Below are 19,127 nucleotides of genomic sequence, written 5' to 3'. Positions count from 1 at the left end.
TATCAGGAATAAGATCATCAAAAAGTACTAATTTAGCCCTTTGATTTGCTACCCTAAATGATCTTATTCTGTGCTCATACTTCTTTGTTGTCGGTGTTCCGTCTGGCGTCCTCCCACTCTTGCTCGGTGCTGACAGGGACATGCAGAAAGTATCGAGTATCACTCCAACATACGTAGTTCTCAACATACTTAATTACACAATATGCAATATGCAATAAGCACATTCAATTATAGAACATTTGATTCAATTCGAGGCGTATTTATAATCTACGCGTATCTTTCTGACTCTGAGGATGGACCTTAGTAGGTCTTTTTATACCTTGTTAAAAACTCCCGCCAGGGAAGCAAATACTTCACTAGAAAACTACTTTGCCAACTTGTTACGAGTCTTCTTATCGGCATTCGAGCCATCTGTTATCAAGTACTTTAACTAATTATTCGCCCTACTATCGTATAATTTTCGTGGCCTGCTTAATTGTCAATACTACGATTTAAATGACGTCACACATATTTTTCCAAAGTGATGTTCGTCAAAATAGCTTATAAGTTAAGATTATTTAAAATGATAACTCAGATAATATGTGACCAGATAATTTATGAGAGTATGTGGATAAAGTGCAGACGTCCTTAAACTAACTTATAACTCAAAACAATATATCTTATGATATGTCAAAAGTCATTATATGACAGGTTATCTTTAAGGTTGTTTCGCATGGATGAGGAAATTATTGGTAGTTTGAGACAGGCCAGGATAAAATTGTGTGATTCTTACATTACACGCCAATTATTGGAAGTCTTGATAGGTGGTTTGTAATGGAAACTCTTATGTTCAAGGTCTTAATGATGTAGAAAATAATAACTCATAAATGAGGCAATATTTTCGCTTGCCAGAAAGCGTCCTAAAGATAAAATATAAGTTCCACGATTTTTTTTCGCGCGAAGTGATTTATTCCTTGTTTATTGCCAAATCATTTTAGTTTAAATGTACGTAGATGTTTCGGTAAATGTTGTGTTCTCATATGTGATACTTCGACAAAGGTTTAGAGAGCTCGGTTTTATGAAATTTGAAATTAGGAAATGTGGATATTGTCTTTTGCCCTTAATAATAGTGGCGATTGCGTATTAAGGAAGGTCAATCCTACCATTTCTTGCTGAAATTGGAAGCTGTAAGTAGGCGATCAATTTGATTTGTATTATCTTATTATTTCACATGTTTTCAGGTCATTGTCTAATTCTGGCTGCTATAGCGCAAGGTGCTGAGTGAAGAGTAATTAAAACAGAACAAAAACTAACTGTACATAAACCGATTTATCTTCAGACAAATTGAATTCATGTCGTATTACTGCGTTGTTGCGTCGGTTTATTATGCAGGTTTGTGTATCAATCTTTTTTTTTTTGAATCTTGAGCAAATTGGCCAAGGAGCCGTAATTTTGATGCTAGAATTTAAAGGCTGGTGGTCACCGCGCCACTAGGCTCATCTTCAAGAATCAATCAGCATGGAGACGTAATATCTCTGAAGTTGTACTTAAGTCTTCGTGGTCAAACATCTTTACAAACTGTTATAATTGCGTGTTGATTAAAAAGTCAACTTTGGAAAAAATCCTTTACTGCCTCTGACAAGAATGTAGAAATAAATTTTTTTATTAAATTAATATGAGTATTTTTTACCTTTTTAATATCCCCGGCCTGCATTACAATTTGAAATGATCAACAGTTGTTAAGATGGTCAAAATAGGCCTTCGTAGTTAACAATAATCAACTCGTTTGTTGATATAGATGTATGAATATGTACACACGTATGTATTGTTATGACAGAATGTAATGGCGATGGTCAGACGTCCTTTTATTCACATTGGCCTGCTCATGCTACATATTATTCGGTGCATATCCATCATTTGTTTCTGTCTGGGGCGAGTGGGAATTTGTTTTTGTAATAGGAAAAAATCGATGCATTTTTTACTATGATCCGAACAACATTGAATTTGAAGTTCATCCAAAGCAAAATTAGCGGGGATTGGATCGGCCGGCGAGGTTAGCACAGAGATCAGCTGGACTCGTGGAGTTTGAAATTTCAAAAGCAAATACTAAAGCATGTAAAATGCGGAAAATTTGCCATTTGTTGTGTATATTCCTTCTGGATTGCGAGAAATGTTGAAAGGGGATTATTTTTAGATTCAGTGACAACCAGAAACAATTGTACAAAGTATTGAAGCATCCAGACGGTGGGTCAAGTGACACCATTGAAGCGGAGGAGACAAGCTTCCCGCACAGTTTGCAGCGACGCGACATTAAGACTTCGTTGGCATTCAAGATGCACTATCGAAACCCGCTTCACTCACTTGATACGGATCATATTTCACATAAACCGGGTTGACTAGGCAAATCTGATCTCCCGTTGCTTGCAGATAAGTTTATGGTTGAGAATGTGTTCTAACAAATCCACAAAATATTTTAGTGTTGTAAAGTAAAAGAAAACCAAAAGGAGAACATCTGTACTTTTCACTAGGCGCTACCCTGTATGAATATTCGTTTCTCCTTACTTTCATTCCATGACTAATTTTTGAGACTACAGGTATAACCTATTCTTATCGCCATCTAACAGAATATGATGGCAATGATATATCATATACGAGTATAGATAATGCAACGTTGTTCAATGTTTGTTTACAATAAAGATAATAATTGCGGCCTCAATATATTATGGAAATATCCAGGGGAAAATTTTGCCGTTTTCGTATCATTTTCATCAAATTTGTCGCGTCGGCAGACAATACACTTCCTTTGAGCAGTTCAATCCTTCACGTGTCATTGTATTAAAATGCACGTGTCCTTTACCGACCGTAATCCGTACCGGATGCTGATCGTCCTGTTAACCTATCGAAACAGTATGCGAGCTAAACTGGAAATGCAAATAAAAAAAATAACGGCTCGACTATATATTGGGAAAGGTAAAGGGTGTTAAAATGGAAGAAAAGGGAAGAATATTATATATCAGTAACTGCATTCCCTTTTTAGATTGTCTCTGGAAAAGGCGAATGAAAGACTGCACCTGTCGCAAAAACGAGGATGCTACAACTTGTGCAAGCATTGTACAAATGCACATATTTATTTAGACATCATCAGTCTTCTATTTTCATTAACATTATCTAATATTTCTCGGTCAGGATTCACTGACGTGGAGCGAATTATGTACAGAATTAAAATAAACTAAATGCTAGCATTTAAAATTCCTAACTCACTCACAGAAATAGTGTGTCTAAGTGATTCTACAGTTGAGGGTATAATATCATGCTTTGTACATGAGAATAGAGTTCGAGATAATGGCAGAGAAGCTGCAAACAAAATTTTTAACGCAGCGGACGAGCTAAACAAGAACACTAAACTATCAGCCACCGAGCTTGACGGTTAAGGATGAGTTAATTTTGTAGCGTAGAAATCTTTCGCCGAGTCCTCCTGAATCAAAACTTTGATACTAGAGTAGCAACGAAAAAAACCTTTATAAGTATGAAGAACCCGAAAAGTCGTCTTTGTTTGCAAAAGAACTCATTAATAAGGACATCGGCTTTTTGGCTTTAAGTCATATTTGCTGACGAGTCCAATTATAACATTTTCAGTTGCGCTACAAAATAAAAATTTAGAGTTAACAGCTAAGCGTGGGGTGACAGTGCCAGAATGCTAATTTTCCGCAAATTGCAAATTATCGATGAAGTTAATTGCGTCCCCCTATTTCACATGCGCCCTCTATCTCGAGTTGTAATCCCGACTCTGTAACTGCACCCCAATTCGCGGTCGCCCTTAAACGGGTTTTACAACAGTTATCTGGCTAGATCTCGGCATAAGCATACGAACGGCATGGAAATGGAAAATGAAATGATTATTTTTAAATTCTTATAATATTTTAAAAGGAGTGAATATGGGAATCATACGGAGGGAAATGAGGGTGTTGCAGGGGCTTGGGTAAACGAAGTAAATGAATCTCTCACCCGGTATATTCTTGAAGAGAAAGCGAAGTGTCCCATCGACACACCCTTGCTTTACACCTAAGTTGGGAAAGCGAATTCCAGCCACTTCAGGTATTCAAGGTTTTGTGCTTTCCTAAGTAGGGAACTTGGTGTGCACAACTGTTCCTTTTGTAACTAACTAAAAGCTCTTTTGTATACATATTATATTGTATATTTACAAAACAGGATATGTACATATCGAAAAAACGTTAATACATTCATCATAAGCAAATAAACATTGGATATTGCTTACTAAATGCGTACATGCGTATATATCATCTGAATTGGCTATCTCCAAATGCACATTAACAAACATAAGTAAATGGATGATTTTAGTTCGTACGCACGAACATAAATATATATGTATGCGTATGTAATTGAATAACACATTGTATTACGAATTTCATACGTATTCTTCTATGCGTGAGACTGATTTACAAATAACTAAAATAAAGCTAAATAGTTTAAAGCTTGTCGAAATACTTTCGTCGTATATGTATAAGTAGGCCTTTAGTATACGTTACACCTTTCTCCTTTAATTTGACACTGATGTCATATGATTTCTTGGCGTGCAATAAGTTCACATGAAAATGATAATTTTGATCTTCTAAGTTTTTGTTACTAATAGCGGGATTTCAACCAAACTTGAATTATTTCAATATTCTCAAAATACAATACAATACAATTTCTGGAACGCTTTTACAAAAAATATGCTACCAAATGTTACTGCTACTATTTAAATGTAAATTATCTGAAATACTTGCAAATTATATCGAAGTTGCATCAAGTAAAAAGGAAAGCGTATTTGTTGTAGTTTTTTGTTTTAAATTCTTTCGCATTTTTCAATGTACATACTTTCTCGGGAAATGAAGTGATATCCTCAAACATTGTCTACACAAGGAGAATATCTTTATATTTCATGTCTGATGCAACGCAGATGCAAAGTTTTTCGGCACAGTGTATATTTCTTCGGTTAATTTTACAATTTTACCGCAGTCAGCTTTATAGAAGAGGTTCCTCTTAGTTGCAGCCCTCAGCAATCGAGGCGTGGATCGATCGCTTTATTTATATAAGAGGACATTTGCTTTCTTGATTAAAAAGAAAGCACCCATTTAGATTTTTTTTCCCCAAAATCTATAATATTTATTGAAAAACTTCCTTTTGGATGTTATGATATATGTGTTGAAGAACAAAAAATAATTTTCTTATGACTTTCAACTGTTCATATCGCGAAAGTCACATTCTAAACGGGGAGACATTTTTTGAGCTATCAAGTCCAGTGAATTATCCCTGTAAAACGGATTTCTATGTATATAAATTTTCAGAGGTATATTCCCTAATATTTTATAAAAAAAAATCAAATGCTTGAAAAATGTGTCTGGCGAGTTCAAAAAATGTTGTTTCGAGAAAAACTCGTTTGAAATTTTTTTTCGATAATTTACACACAATATATTTTCCACATATTGCATTATTCTGTCGTTCCTGGTGAATGCTGTAGGTCTTCAATTTCTGCCAAATATAAAATCCTTCTCTTCAGATCTTTTTTCTCTATATTCGAACTTCTCTTAAACGTACGGTGCTCCTTCAATCAGTTTGCCGTATACGGCGTTCATCTACATATTTCGCGAAAATCCTAGTAGTATAGCCAACTTTGATGTCCGCTACATCAATAATGGGAAAGTAAGTCCATGCTTCTTCATTAAAGGCATATGGAACTATCCACGATGCAACTTGTCTGGCAGCCAATAAGCTCTTTGGAGCGAGGATTTCCTCGAGAGCATTTTTCGTGTTCACCTACCTATTTTCAAACACTTAATTTTTGTTCAAAACTTGAGAAAATAAAGTACGTGCTTTTCGACGAATGATACAAAGCAATTGTATATATATTGTATATGTAAATATAATATATATTTTACATACCCTTATAATAGTTGCATATACACGAGACGAAGTGTATATTGCGCAAACCGCGCTCGGCGCCGCCAAAACTAATTCTAGGGTACGACTACAGTTGTGTTTATAACTTGATTTATATATGGAATTTCTCAAAACTTTTAGAGTATATTTCTGTGATCTTAAAAAACAAATTTATGAAAGAAAAAAATAACTTTTTTTATTTAGAAAATGCATAATAATAATTCGCTTTGTGTAAGTGGATTATTTTCTTCCAATATGCATTTATATACACGTCCTTTGACGACCGCCTCAGTACAATTTTTGGTCTTTTCAGTCTGCTTCTAATCACCGCGAGTTACGCCAGCGAATGATAAAAAGGCTTCGAAAAAATTTACTTCTGTTCGAATACTATCCAATTTTTCTCACAAAGTTACGGTCAAATGCTTGAAATTTTCCGCTTTAAGTTCTTAAGCATCCAACTCAAATATAACTTCAGTTTTGTCTACTGGCAAGAAATGTATTTCCAAAACGCAGTCTTCCCGGTTTTGGATATCAAGTTTGCGAGTGTCAATGGAGTTGTAAAGTATCAAGAATTTCTCCATCAACAAACTACTGTTTCAAAAGGCTTTTGCTTTCTTCTTCGGTTATACTTTTTTATCGATGCTGCTCCCCAGTGCGATAGCGAATTTCTAACTTCTTCAACGCTGTAAACAAATAATCCGCTCTCATAGCACGGCGACGGCGGGATCCAATCTCATTTTGAAAATTCGGTTTTGACCACAATATAAATTGATGAAACCTAATTCCTTCATGTTTTCATTATAAATTAATTATAAAGGTATTTTTCCTTTTCCAGGCGCCATTACTAAGGATTAATTATTGGCCGAATTCAACATCGTCGATGTTGCCGATCATCCATATTGCAAGTTCATTCGTGACCTGTACCGTTTAGCTTTATCCCTAAGTCTTAAGGGAAACATTTACCATTTGTAAGATATGTTATTACCAGGTTGTCGGCCCTTTGCCGGCCTTATAATCTCCTTCCGCTTCAGCTCCACGGAAATTACACGGTGATCAGAACCTGATATAAGTAATATAGGTAATTAGCGACAAGTGCATACTGGCACCCTAGACCTGAACTCTTCCGCCTTATTTTCAAGAAAATGGGGCGTGGCGAAACCAGTCTCTCCTCAAGTGGAATTAATTCTTTTACAACTTGGGGAATAAGAAGAAAATCAGGCCATTGACTCTGATTATGTATATGTAGTAGTATGCTTTTGGTGTATGTACGTGAAAATAGTCCACTGCACTCGTCAGGTTGTAAACAGAAAACGCTCTGTATACCTCTGGAGGAGGTAAGATTGTCTTTCCTTCTAGTTATTAGTAATTCTTTCGAATTTTGCCTAACCAATTTGATGGGCCATAACTTGCCACAACAATAACATGCATTTGCATACCCTTCTTTTATATTCTTTGTCAAGTCATTAAATACTGCGTTGCAGTATTACGCACGTATTTGCTGATGAGTTATTTTTCCTGAAATTTCCTTTTGTAAATATTGAGGATTGGACCGACCAGTTCTTCGCGCTTACATATCTCACTACCGCGCTACTTCCTTATATCTTGTTCATGCCACGAGTTCGCTTTTTATCCCTGAACAATGAATTTTTCCGAGAGTTTTTCGACGTGCTACTGCATCTCGGATTTGTTCTTTCGTTCTGTATAATTGTATCATTCGAAAGCGTTTTCTTGTCAAACTGTTTCGCAATTGCTCCTTCCACCTGCAATTCTCACTGCTACGAACTTCACATCTGGCTTATTCTACAAATGTTCGAATTTTCTGTCATGCGTGCCTATCACGAGACCTTTCCACTTTCCTTTTATTTCTCTGATTTCTGTAACCTCACGAACTTTTCTACCTCAATTATCGCGAAGTTTATCGTTTTCCCTTGATTGCAAATTCTGCCCTGAACTCTTGCGGCATTTAAATCTCGCTTCCTTTCTGCTGCTCTAATTTGAGCATTCATTGGTGAAACGATATCTCGAAACGTTTTCCTGCTCTAACTCCAGTATTTGTCGTAACATTTCGTCGTGCAACAGTATCACGGAGTCTCTCTGCAATCCTGACGTTATCTATGTGGCTAGTACTCAGCCGTGCTTTGGCATCACGATCTTTTTCAACTTTCCTTACTATAACGCTCTCGTTTTTCCTAACTTCTGGTTTTTCTTCCCGCATATTGCGTTTTGCCTGACGATCTCGCCTTCTCTCGGTCTCTTGTAACCTTTCTCCGTTATCTTTTGTTATCTCGTCGAGTACTCCTACATTTTCTTGAAGCAGTTTATCCCATCCTTTTGTCGAAAATAGGTTGTTTTGTCGACCCCCTCTTAGCACTTTGTAACATGACGAGTACACGACAACGCATTTCTCTTATCAAACAGTTTTCATAAGTAGAATTTTTGCTTGCTTTTGTACGTCTATACTGAATGGGAGGATTTAAGCCAAACAAATTGGAAATAAATGCCTCTTTTGGAGGACAAACGTTTTTATGCAACAAGCTGCATACACGCGCAAAATTCCAGTATTATAATAAATACACATCTAGGGTCCAACGTAACCCAAATCTCCTCTTTACAAAATTTGTAGATGCACTTCTTATGTCTTAAGGGCTCGATTAGCGCAAGCTGTTCAACGAAATCAAGATCCCATGGCCGGTAGTATGTATTCCATTGTGAAATAACATGAAATACACGTACCCCGTCGTCTTTTACATAGTAGCCAAACTTATTTTCCCCAAAAAGCTTTCAGCCATTATCAACTTTCGTTAAAATTGCTTCCAAACAATGTAAATATACATTCTGGCAAAAAGTACCCGGAATGTGTAAATAAAACACCAACTATTCCACAATATTTATTTCGTCACTTTGAAAGTGGGCTCCATCTGATGCAACAAACATGTGCCAAAGTCTTTTCCATTCTTTGAAACATTTTTCGTAGGCGATTTTCGGTATAGTTTTCAGTACCTTCAACAAATTGTTGATTTCGGCTCGTCTTTTCTCCGCCATATTGATGACTGGTGACTTTCTTCCATGTCAAATTCATAGGCCCATGTCTCATCAGTAGTTATTATGCTTTCCACGAATGTAGAATTCAAATTGACGCGATCTAGCATGTCCAATGAGATCTATCTACGATAATCCTTTTGAAGAAGATTTAACTCTTTTGGAAAAAGTCTACTGGCGACTCGTGTCATTTCCTAATTATCGAGTAAAATCAAAGGAACTGACTTGTGAGACAAAGGTGTCGTCCTACCTCTCTTAAGTTAGAATGTGTGATCTGTACTGATTCAATCAACAAACTGATTGACAGATTGTTTTCAAATGGTGCACGATAAAGTACAGTATTGTCAGCTTGTACAAAAAATATTTGAAAAATTATTAGCTACAGTATTTAAGTAAATGAAGAGATAAGGAAAATTTACAAACACATTCGCAATACACACACTCGTTTCTCGTATATTAAGGATCAGGGTGTCTAGTACTTAATAGAAAATATAAGGATCATTACAAGAAAATAACATTCTTATAAATATAGGTATTCACTCATTTTTACAGCAATACCAATGTGAAAAAAGAAGTAATTGTTTAAATATCTGGTTGAATAGCCTTTCTTGCTGCTTTACATTTGCGCGGCATGGACTCAATTAAGTTTATTATTACATCTATTGGAAGTGCGGACCACTTTTTTGGAGAGCAGCTATTAATTCAGCTGTTTTAGAAAAGTTTTGAGTTGGAATACATCGCTCTAAATTCTGATCAACAGGATTTAGGTCAGGCTATTTTTTTTACAAATTTCATACAAAAGTAATATTTACTCCAAATCATTATGCTTCACCGATGGTACTTGGAACCGTTTTTGGCTCCAACTGGACGACGAATATATATATATTTCCGTCAGTACTAAACAGAATAAATTTGCTTTCGTTGCTCCACAAAACGCGACCCCAATCCGTGACTGACCAATCTTTACGCTTTTCCGTGCATTTTAGTCTATTTTTATATTTTCCTTCCAAATCCCAGGGTTTTTTGATGGCTTTCGTCCTATTAAAGTATTTTTACTAAAAGTTATTCTAATTAGGCAAGATTAACAAAAATCAATAGTTTCGTTACGGCAAAAGACGCAGAGAAGTTGATGTCGATATTTTAACGCTGTAATATTCAGCAGCTTCTTTTCGACACATGAGTATTATTTTTGCGCGGATTTTCTTGCACAATGTCAACCAAGAATCTGCGCATTGATTTAAACGATCTACTGTATCCCTTTTCTTCAATTTTTATGGACTTTCCATACTGCAGATTTCGCGACACCAAAAAGCAATCCGACTTCTTCAAAAGTGCTATAATTCTCGATTGCACTTATTGTTAGTTCCCTAACATCCAAAGTTTTGACGGGTTAACATTTTTTCCAAATTTGACCTGACAGCAATTATATTACTTACTATGAGTTTAATAAAATTTATTTTATCATACTTATGTATGAGAGCCAAAAATAACAAGTTAAATTAGCACCACTACTGTATTCTAAATATAAACAAATTCCAACGTATTTGTTCCGCCATTTACTGCCTTCTTCCCTGGAATACTTGCTACTTAATAAAGACTCATTGACTATACGGATTTAGGAATTTGTCTACTTTTAGGACATTACCTCAGTCAGCGTCAGCGTGGAAGAAGCCACGCTTCCCAGATATACAAATTGATCCACGCCGTCGATGCTCTGGCCATTAATGCAGATAGAAAAAGTGCGGTGACCAGTCAGATTGAGAATCTTGTTTTTGTTGGTGTTTATCTTCAAAGCGACTCTATTTGTCTCCCTCTCCAATTCCAGCTCCATGATCCGGTGAGAGAGATATTATGAACGTAGGCGGAATGTTTGAGGAAAGATGACATGGTTGAACCCCTCCACATCTTCCGGACAGGGCAACATGAGAATGTTACCGATAACAAGAGGAAATAATATCGGTGACAAGATGCAATCCTAGCGCTTTGAAACTCAAATAAGTCTGAAATTTTACCTCAGTGTAATTAATCATGTTAGCTTCTCTGGAATCCCCTTCTGCATAGAATATTTCAGGTGTACTCACGGTTAACGCTGTCAAATGCCTTCTTAAAATCTATAAGCAGCATTTGAAGCGGAGATCGGACCTCTGTGCATTGCCGTAAGGCGTTGATATGGTCAGTAGATGAGGGTGCAGAAAGCAAACCTCTTTGCTGATCAAGCTATCGAGATGCTCCTTGATGCCTTCCAGAATTATATTAGTAGTTTAGTTTGGACGACCGTTAGTGTCCCTCATAGGATCATCAAAAGATTTGAGGTTACGTGCTAGTTTGATTCATGGTAACATATACGGTTCTAAAATTCTAACTATCTGCTACAGCTCTGCTTCTCCCGATTTTTTTTATAATATATTTATTAGCATTTTAATAGTATGGAAAAAAAATTTAGATATGAATATGAGTTGGATCACTCTGAAGACACCTTAACAAACATCTTTAAAAAAAAGTTTTTGAATGTTTCCACGTTTCCGACTGAATGCTGTAATGAAAATTATGGGATTGTGATGGTCAAATGACCATCCTCAGTGGCCGAAAACGACCTAGAGGGAAGAACCAATTTAAAAGCCTAAATAGTTGCCGAAATTGACCGTGAAGGTCCGCTCACAAATACTGAAATTACATATCTCTGGTGATCACCGGTGAACTTTCTTTCAATGATTGGCAATATGCGGTGAATTTTAAGGTAATTGCGCACTATAGAATGCTTTATTTGAGTAAATTAATTCTGACAAAGGCGAATGAAATTCTGCTCCCGTCGCAAAACCGCGACCGCTACAATGGCTTATCTGAAATCAAAAATTAGTATTCTTATCTGTAACCCTGTAGCCACAGAACGAACTAAAATTATCAGAAAATTTGAAAAATTGAAGTACACCTTTTCGTTAACTATCTCGACACCAAAACGTCGTGCTTATTCAAATGATTGAAAAATATTTTTTGCTATGTTTAGCTTCTGGCCAATTGAAGCGGTGCACACGTGACGGTCGAACTATATGATTTACATGACTTTATCAACATAGCGTAGTCCACTTTTCAAATCGAAATTACCGAGCCAGAATCGACGAAACCAAAGTTGCGCATATTTGACTGATATAATATCAGAGACACCATTCACATTTTCAGCTGCTTGGCTTAAGTTTTCATTTTAATCGAAAAAAACTGTAAAATATGGAATATTTTTTCTTTGTTGGTGTCCATCTTTGACACGTGCTCAGAGAAAGTTGAATGAGCCAAACACAAAGCTGTCACAAAAGTTTTTTTGGTATGAAATACCGTTTCCAACTAGTGTAACCGGATCGAACTTATACAACAAAAGATTACTAAAGCCATTTATTTATTTTCCCACATTTAATATATTGACGAAAATAAAGATGCGCTTAAAAGCGTTTAACATTATATAGATATCAATATGATCGGATATTTATTTTAACTACGGAATTTCGTTATGTATACAGGCATTGATTGTCTCTTCTTCTTTGCAGCACTGCACCTCGTTTCGGGCCTCGACTTCCCTATTAATTGGCTCTCGACCTTCCATTATCTTCAAATTTTAACACTAAATTCTCTTTTATTAAATCTCTTTTCAACAATTGGTAGTGGCATGAGATCAGAATCCAGAAAGTTTTTTGATTATCAAATTAGCAGATCCTTTGAAATTAAGGTTGAAATTGTAAATATGATTGCAGGAGTTACACGCAAGCTAATCAGCCATTTGTATTAGATCTTAACAAAAACAAACTATTTAAGCAAAACGAAAAATAGCGGCATACAGCGACAAATAAAATTAAATCAAATTATAAACTTAACATAATTGAGCAAAGCTGATTATTTAAGACTATAGCTGTGCTGTAGGACGCTATCATTTAGATCCAATATGCAATTTAGGCTTTATTTAATGACAAGAAAAATCAGCAGAAAAAGTAATCAACAAGAAACGAACGCAGAATGGGGCGATATGATTATGACTTAGTCGTTAAGATTGGATAAAATTAGAAAAATTACAATTTGAAAAAATGATATTGCAAAGTGTAGAAAAGTTGTAAAGAATAATAATATTAGAGGCGAATTGTAAAAAGAAGAACAAATTTCGTATGAATATGTTTTAAGTTCATTGATTTATTGGAATTTGATGCCGGAGATAGTAGTTTGGTATGAGCAACTGTTAGTACGATCCATATTAAGGTAGATATTTCTTATCATCCTACTTTAGTACCGTATCAGTTTTTACAATGTTTTTAGCGTTAGGCCATTCGTTTTCCGATAATACTCAATTTGTGATGGGAAAACCATCCATAGTTTTGTACTCCAGATTTATGTATGTACATTTTTCGCGCAACTTCTTCCATTTGCTTCAGTCTAGTCAACTGTACAATATTCAATTTAATAAAGTCCATAAGCTATTTCCGCAGCTAACGACACCTAAACCAGATTAAAGTAGTCTAGGTTTGGTTAAGCTTACTTCCAGGGAACATTTATGGAATAGTGAATGTTTTTCCCACAGTAATAATGATTTATTTGCTTATACCCAATTACATTTCTAGGAAAAGTATGATTGATTGCACATTGCGTTTTCTTCCGTTGGTATTTTGCCCGGTGCACAAAATTATTAGTTTTATGTATTTTTAGGTATGTTAGTCTAAGAAAATATGAAAAGAACACGCAAGCGAGATGAAAATGAATGCATTTAGTGATTTTATTAAATATGTATGATATAATTTAAAATGAAATAAAACGCAAATATATGGATAAAAAGTTCCTGTGGAATATTTTTAAAATTTTAATTTGTTATCTTTGCTATTAAATTCCTTTTCCTTTCATTGGATGGTAAACAATATTTTTATTATACACTTTTTACTCTAGAGATTAATCGCTCCTATTTTGCTAATGCAAATATTTACTACCAGGTTTTTTCATTGCAATAACTTACATACTATATGAGAGTTTCTTAATGTGTTTTTATAATTTTTACAATTGACCAACGATGACGGCATATTACAGACTGTAATACAATCGATTTTGCGTGAACATTTGGTTGTTAGAAATATCTTTTCCATATGGATTCCATATAATTTGTCGAGCTGATCGGCGTCAGGGAATGCAGAAAAAAATGACAAAATCCGTATACAACATTATTAAGGATGCACAGCTTGGAAATATTCATATGCACCTGAAAGCAAACAACAGGTCTGCTTGTATACCGTATATGCATATGGTTGCGATTTACCCCTTGTTGAGGTGTAGCGCGTCAACCGCACTTATGCACCATTGCTCACGATTACCCGAAATGAGCTTTAGCTCCCCGCAGGACTTCCCGAGACAGCCTCAATCCTTCTCTACTCTTGCGCCAAGTTGTCTTGGGCTGACCCACTCGTCGGCCATCTTTGGAGAGTGGGTTCCAATTCAAGGCGTAGCCAGTAATGCTGTTGCTGTTCCTCCTTAATGAGTGACCTATTCACTGTTTCTTCTGTCTTCCGATCACATCGCGGTTTGAAATGGTTTGAAATAGTATTGACGAAAGCTTGGAGCCTTCGAATGACAGTGGGTGTAACTTTCCATGTGCTATTCCCATATAGCAACACAGAAAATACGTTAGCAAAGAACAGTGTCAGCTTGAGCTTGGTATTGAGATAACTGCATTTCCAGACTTTAAACAAGGTAACGAAAGCCGATACAGCGTTGTTAATATGTTGGGCAACATCTAATTCGGTACCACCGTCGATAGAAACCACACTTCCTAGATATACAAATTGATCATCGCCTTCGATGCCCAGCCTATTAATGTAAGTAGAGTGCAACAACCCGTCAGACCGAAAACCTTGATCTTGTTGCCTACTACCTGCCTCTCTTTCAAATCCGAAGTGTTTCAGGAAAGTCCATTGAGCTCCTCGTCAAAGATAAAAAGAAGAAATAATAATGGTGATAACATGCAACTTTGGCGGACTTCGCTTTAGATCTCAAAATCGTGTGAGATTTTACTTCAGTGCAGCACGTAACACTGTGCCATCATATGCCTTTGCTGTGTTGAGCACGTCAGATACACTCCCTGTTCACGCTTTCGAAAGCTTTCTCGAACTTGATGAAAAGCAGGAACATCTGAAATTTGGGCACTGTTCCAGAATGATCCATAAGTGGTTTATGCTATCAATGCAGGTGGATTCGAAGCGGAAACCAGCCTACTCTCTGTCGATCAAGCTTTCGAGATGTTTCTTGACGCGCTCCAGGATAATTTTAGCTATTATCTTTGCGACAAAATGGTTCATGCATATACCCTTCAATTGTCACACTCCAAATGGGTCCCCTTCTTCAGAATTTAAAATCTCCTACCACCCTCTTGGAAAGGTCTTAGCTTCCCAAGATTTCCGTACGAGCGGAAGCAGCACATCTTGAGAAACTGCCCGTGCAGCGATGAATAATTCAGCAGGGAAACTGTCAAGCCTAGCCACTTTACCCCATTTGAGTGCCTTGACGGTCGAAATGATTTCTTTTCTGCTTGGAGCAAGTAGACTGTATGCAGGAGGAGCAAATCGACCAGCAAAGGGGCAGGGAATTCCAGTGTGTATCTCTGGGGTAGGGACGAGGTAGTTAACTGGCCCGTGACCCATGTGGTTAATGCATTGGTATGTCGATGACGCGAAGATGGTTTGCTTGTATATATTTCCCCATCCCATCCCAGGAGGAAACGATTGCATCCGAAAGGTTGATCTTGAATGCATCTACTTAAAGTCGTCTAGAAAATTTTGCATTTTGCATGATCGCAAAGTGAAGTTGATCGAGATAGCTGAGGCTTCTTCACAGATAAAAAGCAACGTGTTGGATATATCGTACATGAATGTTTGGACATGCGGAAGCTCTGTTCAAAGTTGACGATTCTGAGCAGTATTTGAAGCTATCCTTCATAAGAAACCCGAATTTATGCGTCGATATGTGACAATGGACGAAACATGATTCGATTATTTCACACCAGAATAAAAACGATCGTCGTCCGAGTGGACTGCACGTGGTGAACCGAATTCAAAGCGTGCAAAGAACCAACAGTCGACTGGCGACGTTATGGACATCGGTATGATGGGGATGCCCTTGGAAAAGGGAAAAACCATTAACGGCGTAATTGGAGCGTTTGAAGGATGAAATCGCCTCTTTGAAGAAAAAGTACTGTGTCACAAATCAATGAAAACGATGGCAAAATTGCATTAATTGGGCTTCGAATTGCTTCCGCATCCACCCATTCGCCAGATGTGGCCTCCAGCCTCCTTCCTGTTCTCAGACCCCAATGGAATGTTCGCTGGAAAGAAATTTAGCGCTGATGAAGAGGTATTCGCCGAAACTGAGGCTTATTTTAAGGCTAAAAATAAATCCTACTATAAAAATGGTATCGTGAAATTGTATGACCGCTATAATCGTTGTATCACGCTCGAAGGCAACATTATTGACTAATAAAATCAAATTTTATGACAAAATTTTGTTTCTATGTTAGCCTATGAACTTTTCAAACCCTAACTTTTATGTTCTATTTAAAAAACCATACTTTGCTTAATTAATTTAAAAATTGAACTTTCTTATGTTTTTTCTCCAATATACTTGTAAAAAATAATAGTTCCACTTACCCAATGAAGCTTATATTTATAGCACTGGACTGTTGCACTTAAGATTTTGATTCCCTGGAAACGTACCACTTCAGTACAGTCACCATACGATCCGATTGCTGTCCCACACCATGAAGATTTTTGAATGATTTCTTGACAAACATATTCCCGAAATCGTTGAAATAACTGTGGATCAAGCCGGGTTCGTCAAGAACTGTCGAACTACTGACGCAATACATACTGCGCAGTTACTCATGGAGAAACACCATTAGAAGTATCGCACTTTTTACATTGCATTTCTGAATATAGAGAAAGTGTTTGACCGTGCGCTTCACGAACTCATCTGGTATGCTCTGCGGCAACATCTAATACCAGAATAACTCGTGCTTTGGTTTACAAATGCTCTACTACGATCCGAAAACTAAAGTTCGAAGTGTGGCGGGTTTATCAACACCGCTTCGTGTCCCTATAAGTGTTCACCAAGGAAGCGCCCTGCTCCACTCCTCCACTCCTCTTTGTTTTTTCTACAATCTGCTTTATGTAGATGATGCTCTCCTAATGTCTTATAGCAAAGCTGAGTGATTTAAATATCTCAGATCAATGATATCAGGCGATCAGTGGGGTTCCATAACTGGTGTTCTTTGTGATCGATGTATCAACGAACGTCTCAAATCTAAAATTTATCGTAGTGTCATCCGCCCGGTCGTCCTCTATAGTTCAGAGTGTTGGCCGACAATGAACGGCGCCTCGCAGTAATGGAGACATCCGAATCCGATCACATTGGTCTGAACATCGAGGTCGATTGGGAACACCCAAAAGAGCGGTCGAAAGAAGGATGGCCTGATACTCTGGATCGTGATCGAAAACCTCGCAACTATTACAGATCAGGCCTTTGACAGAGGAAAATGGTGCAACTGATCAAGACGAACCCATTATGAACACGACCAAGAGTGAAAAAGGAGAAGAGGATAATATTTTACAAAAATATTGTCACAAACAAATACAAATAATATTTCTTTACTGCAAGGTTTTTGATTGCGTCAGTCAAAATACTTTATTTCAGGGTTTTCGATAATATTTATTGAGTTTACATAGCCGACTTTAAGCCAAAAAATGCTTACATTAATAAATGACCCAATTTCTGAGACAAGGGGTGTTAGTTGAGAGTTAAAAAGTTGTAATAAATAATAAATTATGAAATGAATTGTTAATACATGCTTTGTTTCATGTAAATATATGCGCTTGTAAAATAATACTTTTTATTAGTTTTGTCAATATAAACTCCTTCAGGAGGTGGTTTTTGAGGTTAATTAATAATTAAAACAATCTTTATTTAAAATATTCCAATTTAATAGATAGATAGATAATTTAATTTGTGACTTTCTATTTTTCTAAGAAGGGGGTGGTTTTCAACCCCTTAAAACAAAAAGCACATATTGACCATATACAATGCATGAAATTTGCTTAGTCGCACAGTTTTTTATCAGTAGGAAGTAAAACATAAATGCATTGACAATATAAATATACAAGTTTCTAATTTAATAAAAAAATATATTAATACAAAAAATGTATACTCCAACTTGAAGAAAAACAGAAATAATAACAACTGACGCGAAATTTGCTAGTCGTACCAGAATTAGTTGTCAAAATAACGAAATATGATCGAATGGTTTTGCGAATTTTGAGTTTCTAGTAAGTGGGTCATTGCTTTTGTTGTTGGCAGTAAATTAATTAACTTTCGAGGTGTGTTTATGTCCAAGTCCTTTGTAAAATTTCTATTTTTAGGCCCGTTACTGTTAAATACTGCCACCATTCGCGTAAACAGCTCTTGCTAAAATGCCCCACAAATTTTCGATTGGATTAAGACCTGGACTTCTGATTTTCCAGTCAGAAAATAGAGCGAGACGGACAATTTTTTTTTACGTTTTTGCAACATGAATACTGTCATTATCATGCTCAACTATGAATTTTATGTCCTTATTTTTCTTTTGAATAGCTAATTAGAATATCGTCCAAGATATTTTCTACCTTTATTTTGTTTGTTATAAAATATAATTACAGTTTTCGACAATAAGAATATATTCCCCATGATCGACGTACCTCCGAAGTTGTGGTTGGGTCTTGAGGGGTCATTTGCACGAAGATCCTGCCAATAGTCCGTTGGGTCCGCCTAGATTAATTTTTTTCACATTTGGAATAATGACATTATATCACTTTTCCTTCCAAGCGATAAGATTTTTTACATAATTCAATCCGACAGTTTTGAGAGAAAAAGTAGGCTGAGTTTTTTGCCGGTATTTTTCAATTTGATGTTTGTATCCGCGCTTGAAATACACTCGATTCTTTGTAATTGGAAGTTGAAATTTTAACCTTGACGTGGGACGCTCTCAGCTATTAGTAGCTTTTTCTTTGAAAATGTTGATTTGTCGGCAGATTATCTTCATGTTTCCTTCAAATTTGAAGCGCAAATACCACATTTGTCTCCCAATGAAAAAAAATGTATCACTTCCTCCGATCTGTTAATTTGGCGGC

General features: G+C 36.4%; 1 protein-coding gene across 5 annotated transcripts in view; it reads left to right on the top strand.

Moving 5' to 3' along the window:
- Positions 1–13,766, top strand: part of LOC119652101 (zinc finger protein ubi-d4 B) — a 35,278-nt gene extending 21,512 nt beyond the window's left edge. Inside the window, exons 4-5 of one of the 5 annotated variants that reach the window (XR_005249515.1) lie at positions 1,221–1,371; positions 12,495–13,766. Coding sequence is in view for 2 of the 5 variants with exons in the window: in XM_038056042.1 (XP_037911970.1) it covers positions 1,221–1,260 (40 nt within the window). In the remaining 3 variants the exon portion in view is untranslated. Of the gene's footprint in view, positions 1–1,220; positions 9,804–12,494 lie in introns of those variants that run through there. The other 4 variants (XR_005249516.1, XR_005249514.1, XM_038056053.1 and 1 more) reach the window with 4 other exon arrangements.
- The last annotated feature ends 5,361 nt before the right edge of the window (positions 13,767–19,127 follow it).

Source organism: Hermetia illucens, chromosome 1, assembly GCF_905115235.1.
Source record: "Hermetia illucens chromosome 1, iHerIll2.2.curated.20191125, whole genome shotgun sequence".
Classification (NCBI taxonomy): domain Eukaryota; kingdom Metazoa; phylum Arthropoda; class Insecta; order Diptera; family Stratiomyidae; genus Hermetia; species Hermetia illucens.
Note: the sequence above shows the minus strand (reverse complement) of the source record. Positions and strands in the feature narration are given on the sequence as shown.